The 8,428-nt window shown below is 34.9% G+C and overlaps 1 protein-coding gene across 1 annotated transcript in view; it reads right to left on the minus strand.

The window, feature by feature from the left end:
• Positions 1-8,428, minus strand: part of SLCO1B3 (solute carrier organic anion transporter family member 1B3) — a 61,989-nt gene that overhangs the window by 21,017 nt on the left and 32,544 nt on the right. The window contains exons 4-8 of the mRNA XM_044914913.1: positions 6,972-7,104; positions 3,636-3,757; positions 2,172-2,318; positions 1,885-1,983; positions 386-616 (exon numbers count right to left, since the gene is read on the minus strand). Coding sequence (XP_044770848.1) covers positions 386-616; positions 1,885-1,983; positions 2,172-2,318; positions 3,636-3,757; positions 6,972-7,104 — 732 coding nt within the window. The remainder of the gene's footprint in view (positions 1-385; positions 617-1,884; positions 1,984-2,171; positions 2,319-3,635; positions 3,758-6,971; positions 7,105-8,428) is intronic.

Consider the following 8,428-nt stretch of genomic DNA (forward strand, 5'->3'; position numbering starts at 1 on the left):
GTCTCAGGTGACATTATGACAATAATAGTACAACAACTTGTGCCTACAAACAGGTGTGTAAAAAATTCATAACTTCTGTTTGTGGCAAGAATTTTGTGATCTGGGTCTATAATGAGAAGGTTAACTAACTGTAATGGAAGTTAAAAGTGGAAGGAATTTCTTAGAAAAAATAGGAGTAAGTATCTGAGTCTAGCAAGACGGAACCAGATGTGGTTATTTAGAGAGGGATGACATGGACTTTGAAATATCTCTCTCTATAGATCTCTAAAGGTTTCCATCAGATATGGTCAGAACTAAGCTTTCTATCCAATGGCAACTGAGAAAGAGTTTCATCTACTTTCACTGAAATTAATAATTCCAAATTGATATAAATGTGAATACTTACCACTTATATTTTCACTAACATTTTGCCCATGGTTGGTCACGTCAGCCATGTGAGTCCTTTCCTCATTTGTTTTGAGCAAATCCAAAGATGTTTCTTTCTGTGATTTATCCAGATTTTTGGGCAGGAAAAAGAATGGTATGGAAGACATAATAGATAATATTCCAGCCACAAGGAAACCAAGCCACCAAGCACCAACCCAGCGAGAGTCCTTAGGAGTTATTCTGATATTGCCTAGAATGAAGAATTAGAAGCAGTCAAAAAATCATTTTGAAATGCAATAAATTTTGAGCAATAATAATAATGATTGCTGTCCTTCATAGATGAAGAAAGTAAACTATATTACATCAATTCTGAGATGCTATTTTTTTATTTTAATCACACTTCATCACACAAATAGCAGACTATTGAAAAAGTGAATTCTTTTTTTAATTAATTAATTTTTATTATGTTATGTTAATCACCAGACATTACATCATTAGTTTTTGATGTGGTGTTCCATGATTCATTATTTGCATATAACACCCAGTGCTCCATGCAGAATGTGCCCTCTTTAATACCCATCACCAGGCTAACCCACCCTCCCACCTCCCTCCCCTCTAGAACCCTCAGTTTGTTTTTCAGAGTCCATCGTCTCTCATGGTTCATCTCCCCCTCTGATTTCCCCCCCTTCATTCTTCCCCTCCTGCTATCTTCTTCTTCTTCTTTTTTTTTTTTTTTTTTACATATAATGTATTATTTGTTTCAGAGGTACAGATCTGTGATTCAACAGTCCTGCACAATTCACAGTGCTCACCATAGCACATACCCTCCCCAATGTCTATCACCCAGCCACCCCATCCCTCCCACCCCCCACCACTCCAGCAACCCTCAGTTTGCTTCCTGAGATTAAGAATGCCTCATATCAGTGAGGTCATATGATACATGTCTTTCTTTGATTGACTTATTTCGCTCAACATAACACTCTCCAGTTCTATCCACGTCGTTGCAAATGGCAAGATTTCATTCCTTTTGATGGCTGCATACTATTCCATTGTATATATATACCACTTCTTCTTTATCCATTCATCTGTCAATGGACATCTTGGCTCTTTCCACAGTTTGGCTATTGTGGACATTGCTGCTATAAACATCGGGGTGCATGTACCCCTTCGGATCCCTATATTTGTATCTTTAAGGTAAATACCAAGTAGTGCAATTGCTGTATCATATGTTAGCTCTATTTTCACCTTTTTGAGGAACCTCCATACTGTTTTCCAGAGCGGCTGCACCAGCTTGCATTCCCACCAACAGTGTAGGAGGGTTCCCCTTTCTCCGCATCCCCGCCAACATCTGTCATTTCCTGACTTGTTAATTTTAGCCATTCTGACTGGTGTGAGGTGATATCTCATTGAGGTTTGATTTGGATTTCCCTGATGCTGAGTGATGAATTTAATATTTGGAAAAATGGTGTCCTATACTTGAAAAACATTATTATGTTACCTTGTTCTGATTATACTTACTGAGATCTTCATATCCAATATCCACGTATATTTTAGCAAACAGAGATGCCTGTATAAAGCCAATGATTGGACCAACCATTGATAGTGCATGCAAAGTACCTGAAAATATTATAAAACAATTTTATCAAATGCCAAGAATACATGGTTCTTTTGCAATACATTTTTTAAAGTAACATTATACATGTCTAAAAATACTTTTTAATAAATAAAAGAATGAATGTAGGAACACTATTATTTCAAGAGTGGACCCAGGAAAGTAGTCATAAAACTAATTTTCTGTTCATTACCTAAATAAAAAGAAGAATGTCCTTCTTCAGCAAAATCATCAATGTAAGAAATCCCCAAGGGTACTATGGGGGTTTCCCCAATTCCACGGAGCATATTACCCAGGAGTACATATATCCATATATATGACCCAGATTCCTTTTCACAACCTATGTAGACAAGATAGTGTTTTATTTTAAATATTAATTTTAGCATTCCTATTAGAAACTCAACTACTTCAACTCCTTAATTATTTAAGATTTTTTGCTTTTTCCTAATTATAAGAATGATTCATATTCATGTTACAAAATTTGAAAGTATACAAAAGCAAAAAGTAAACAAGTAAAAATTAAATTATCTATAATCCCACCAAACACAGAGAGTTGCTCCTTGTGTTTGTTATATCTTCCACATTTTTAGTTCACATAAAAATATGCATATTTATGTACATTATATACTTAAATGTCCAGCTCATATTATAACGTACTTTTACACTTAACACCATATTATGTCAATTTCCCCATGTTTTTAAGATTTTTTTTATACCAGAATTTTAATAGTGGTGTTCTGAATAAAAGTTTTGTACTTTATTTAATCAATCCTTACTTTTTACTCATGAAATATTTTTTTTAAGACCTTATTTATTTGAGAGAAAGAGAGCAAGCATGAGTGGGATAAGAGACAGAGGGAGAAGCAGACTCCCTGCTGAGCAAGAAGCCTGCCATGCTGCTAGATTCTGGGGACTCCAGGATCATGACCTGAGCTGAAGGCAGAAGCTTAACCAAGTGAACCACCCAGGCATCCCTCATGAAATATTTCTAACTTTCCGTTCTATTAAACAGGAATGCCACAGCTATAATTGTAAATAAATCCTTGTGCACATTCCTGGTTATTTTCCTAAGTCAGTAAAAGTAGAATCGCTGATTTAAGCATATATGCATATTTTTGTTCTTTACTATATTGAAAATGTACTTTCAAAGAGTTAGAAACTTATATACTCCCAGCAATGCATGAAATGTCTTTCCCTCTACATCATTTCTTTTTATTTTTGATAAAAATAGGTAGAAAATATTTTTATTTTTAATGTTTTTCTAATAGGTAGAAAATATTTTTATTTTTAATGTTTTTCTAATAGGTAGAAACATCTAAAGGTAAAAAAAATTATAATCATAATTTGTGTCTCAATAGGTAAAAAATCTTTATTTAGTGTAGTGTTTTTCATAAAATTACATTTTTTACATATTTATACCATTTCCCTAATTTAAATGCATATATTCTTAGCCAATTCCCTACTGAAATATTCTTCTTTTCTTATTGTTCTTTATATATAATATATATTAACATTATTTTTTCTTACATACATAAGATGCAAATATTTTCCTGTTTGTTTTTTAGTCACTTTTGCTAATAAATATCATAATCATTTTTACAGATATAATTGAGTTGACCGGTTTTAGAATATTTTTAGTGACACTATCAGTTCTTACCTTTTTCTACTACTTCAGGTGATGTTCTATTGAGTAACAAATTCTGATCAAGTGAACAGGTTGATAAGCTTGATGTTAAATTTTCTGATGGATCAGTAAGAGTTTCTTTAGAGTACCTGTAACTGTAAGAATATCACCAGATTTAAAATTTTGCTTATCTACTGAATAGTTATGCTTTCCCAGAAATACAGAGGAATTTTCCCACTTTAATTGCATGATTTTCTTCTCTAAATGATCAGAATCCTTTTTGTCAATTTCCCAGCCTGAATTTTAGGGGACGTGATGGGTAAAAATGAAATGGGAGTGCCCACTAAGAAATATTATTCAATACTTCCCAGGAAAGGTGGATTATCATTCTAGGAGTGCTTATATTCGTTCAAGATATGAAATACCTTGGTTTCATGTTTTGTTTAAAAAATAAATAAATAAAACAACCCTGCTAACTGTGTCTATCCATCCATTTGAATTATCTTCAAAGGTGGTCACAATCTAAACTTCCTGGTTAACTTTCTGATAATACTTAATGAATTTTAGAACAGCATTTTACAAGTCAATCTACAAAGCATACCAATTCATCTACATTTTTAAAAAGATTTTTATTTATTTGATAGAGAGAGCATGCGTGCAGGCCCACAAGAGAGCACAAGCCAGGGGAGGGGGTGGTGAGAGGCAGAGGGAGAGGGAGAAGCAGACTCCCCACTGAGCAAGGAACCTGATGTGGGGCTGATCCCCAAACCCTGGGATCATGACCTGAGCCAAAGGCACACGCTTAACCAACTGAGCCACCCAGGTGCCCCTCATCTACATTTTTTATCAATAACCTGTCTGGTTTTCTTTCTTAGATACTCATACCCTTCTCCCTCCCACATACACTCAAATGTCTGACTCTACAAAACTTAGTTTTAAAAAATTCTAGTCCCCCAGTTCGATGAGGAAGAACTTAGTAACAACAGAGATGGAGCTAGAATAGGGACAAATGCTGATCCCAAGATACTGAGGTACCCTGTGAGCTTCAAGGGCAGCCTACTGCAGACCAGGCATTATGTTCAGCTCTAGAGAACTAGAAATAAAACACACAGCTTTTGTACTTAGGGTATTATGTACTCTATAAAATAAACATATATCATAAAACATGTGATAAATTTAATATAACAGGTCCTGAGTTGTCACAAAGGAAAAGGGGATGATTAGCTTTCCTTGGAGGTGGGAAAGGGGGTGGATTACAGAATTCACAATGAGGATGACATGTGAAATAAAAATTAAAAATGGATAGGAGCAAAAACAATGGATAGGAGCTTAACAGGTAGACAAAGAAGGAAAATTATTCAAGGCTGTAGAAACACCATGTGCAAAAATATAACATATTATGGCACATTTGGAAAACCACAAGCCTAGAATGTGGTTCTCCACCCTGAAGAGCAGTGTTAGATGAAGCTAGAAAGACAGTGAAGATATATGTAAACGAGTTTAGATATTAATCCATAGACAAGAGGCATTCAATATTTTCAACTATGACCAACAGTAAGAAATACATTTTGCATCACACCCACACATATACATATGCACACACAGTCACAAATACATGTACAATCAAAATAAAAGTTTCACAGAACAATATTTGTTCTCACATTGTATATTCTTCTATTTTATTCTATCCTATACTCTAAAAAATTGTTGATTTCAATAATCTGAATTGATTTATTGGTCCACTCATGGTTCAGAATCTGACGCTTGAAAAAACACTGTATAGGAAATAGGGAGTTTTCAGCAGGAGTAAAATAATTAGATTTGTGTTTTAAAATGAATATTCTAGTATAGAATATGAATTAGAATGGAGTTGAGACTGAAGGCAAAAAGTCCAGACCAGAGATGTGGGAAGCTTCAATGAGGTTAGGGACAATAGGATGAAAGAAGGAAACAACTTTGACAGATAGGAGGTAGAATAAGCAATATTTGGTGACCATTTGTCATGTGTGTCAAAATAATGAAAGAATCGAGAATGAGCCCCCTTGACTTTGGTTTGAGTTCCTTTGGCTAAATGAATCATTATTGAAAGAGTGAATGTGACAAATCTGAGCTGGTTTTGGCACAGTGATGAATTTAGTTTTGAATATATGGATGGGAAATTCTTATCGGATGTTATGCTGGCGATACCCATGAGGTGATTGATTATATAGACCCCGAGTGTAAGAAAAAGTCAATGTATGTGATTGCTACATTTAATGCACATACTTCATACAAAGACTCTAGAACAAGTGAAGAAGATTGGAGAGAGAGCTTAGGGGATAGTGACATTATGGTGTCAGCAGCAGAATAAAAGGGTGGGCATGATGAAGAAGCCACAAATATAGGAAATAAATCAAGGAACATAATATAATGAAAATAAGAAGCAGCAGTACCAGGAAGAAGAAAGTACTTATGAGGGTCAAATAAAGGGGGGATAGGGAATTGCTATGGTAACCAAAAGGCATGACTGTTGGCTTTGGCAATGAATAAATAATTAATATCTTCAGCAGAAACTGTTCATTGTCTCTCAATATCCATTCTTCTCTCCTTCCAATGTAATAGAAGATGGGATTCTTAGCTAGGAGCATGGCAATCTGGAATAAAGTCTAGTTATTCCAATGTCTTTATATCTGAATGTGAGATGTAACAAAGTTCTGGCCAGTGTGAAGTTAGAAGTGTTATACTTCTGAAAATACTTCTTAAGCCCCAACCAACGTGCACTGTTTCTTCTTGTTCTTCTTCCCTTCTTTTATCTTGTTGCGTGGAACAACATTGCCACAATTTGGAACGTGAGGTTGAGGCCATGCAAGGCAGAGCAATACAGTAAAAAGAAGCAAGAACCTATCATGCTTGGTCTGGCTACATTAATTTTTTTATGTGGAAAATAAGCTTCTATCTTATTTAAGCCATCACTATTTTAAGTTTTCTGTCATTAGTATCCTACTCTAATTATATTATACCATGACCTTAAGAAGAATACTCTCAATGGAAATGATAGAGGGTTAGGTGATGAACTTTTATTGAATATACATAAAATCTTGTAGGCAAAGACATGAAGTAAATGTTATACCAAAAAGTCATAAAAAGTTCATTTATTTCCCGTGAAATTGTATACTGTACTTTGTGCTAGTCATATCTCAAAGTCAATGAAAGCCATGGCTGATAAAGCAATAAGTTACTTATAACATAGAAAATATACTTCATTTCTACACATGATTAGTGGGTATTCTTCTCAAAAGATGACTGCTTATTTAAAAGAAAAAAAATGAAGTTTTACCATTAATTTACAATTAAATGATAATTAATGACATAGAACTGTTTAACACTTACTATCCCATAAAGAAATGTGGTAAAGCAGTCAAAATACTTCCAGTTCCCATAATGAAGCAACCAATTCCAATTATCTTTGGTCTGTGTAGTTTGGATCCAAAGTAACTCACAAATACAATCACAAACAAATTTCCTAGAAAGAGAATAAAATTATTTTGATATGATTCACTATCACAAACATTGCCAGTACAATTTTGTGTCCAATAGGATGGAAAGCCCCAGATGAATATAAATAAAGCATAAGATATGGTGCCTTTCCCCAAAGGTCATATAATTTAATTGAGAAGATGAAACCCACTTACATTAAACTACTCACTGTAAAGTTGTATGATGTTAAGAAGAAGAAGAACGAAATTTAGATAGGAAATAAAGCACTTGGATAACTTGGCAATATTAGTGAAGCAAAATTTTATTGAAGAATTTGGAGTTGACTGAATTTTTATTTTATCTTATTATGTTATATTAACCACCATACATTACATCATTAGTTTTTGATGTAGTGTTCCACGATTCAGTTTGCATATAACACCCAGTGCTCCATTCAATACATGCCCTCTTTAGTACCCATCACCAGGCTAACCCATCTCCCTAACCCCTCCCCTCTAGAACCCTCAGTTTGTTTCTCAGAGTCCATAGTCTTTCATGGTTTGTCTCCCCCTCCGATTTCCCCCCCTTCATTTTTCCCTTCCTACTATCTTCTTCTTCTTTTTTTTTTTAACATATAATGTATTATTTGTTTCAGAGGTACAGGTCTGTGATTCATCAGTCTTATACAATTCACAGTGCTCACCATAGCACATACCCTCCCCAATGTCTATCACCCAGTCACCCCATCCCTCCCACCCCCCACCACTCCAGCAACCCTGTTTCTTTCCTGAGATTAAGAATTCCTCATACCAGTGAGATCATATGATACCTGTCTTTCTCTGATTGACTTATTTTGCTTAGCATAAAACCCTCTAGTTCCATCCATGTCATTGCAAATGGCAAGATTTCAGTTTTGGGGGGTTTTTTGATGGCTGCATAATATTCCATTGTGTATATATATATATATATATATATATATATATATATATATATATATACCACATCTTCTTTATCCATTCATCTGTCAATGGACATCTAGGCTCTTTCCATAGTTTAGCTATTGTGGATATTGCTGCTATAAACATTGGGGTGCATGTGCCCCTTCAGATCATGACATTTGTATCTTTGGGGTAAATACCCAGTAGTGCAATTGCTGGGTCATACGGTAGCTCTATTTTCAACTTTTTTAGGAACCTTCATACTGTTTTCCAGAGTGGCTGCACCAGCTTGCATTCCCACCAACAGTGTAGGAGGGTTCCCCTTTCTCCGCATCCCCGCCAACATCTGTCATTTCCTGACTTGTTAATTTTAGCCATTCTATCGGGTGTGAGGTGGTATCTCATTGAGGTTTTGATTTGGATTTCCCTGAT

This window comes from Neomonachus schauinslandi, chromosome 5 (assembly GCF_002201575.2).
Source record: "Neomonachus schauinslandi chromosome 5, ASM220157v2, whole genome shotgun sequence".
In the NCBI taxonomy this organism is placed as follows: Eukaryota; Metazoa; Chordata; class Mammalia; order Carnivora; family Phocidae; genus Neomonachus; species Neomonachus schauinslandi.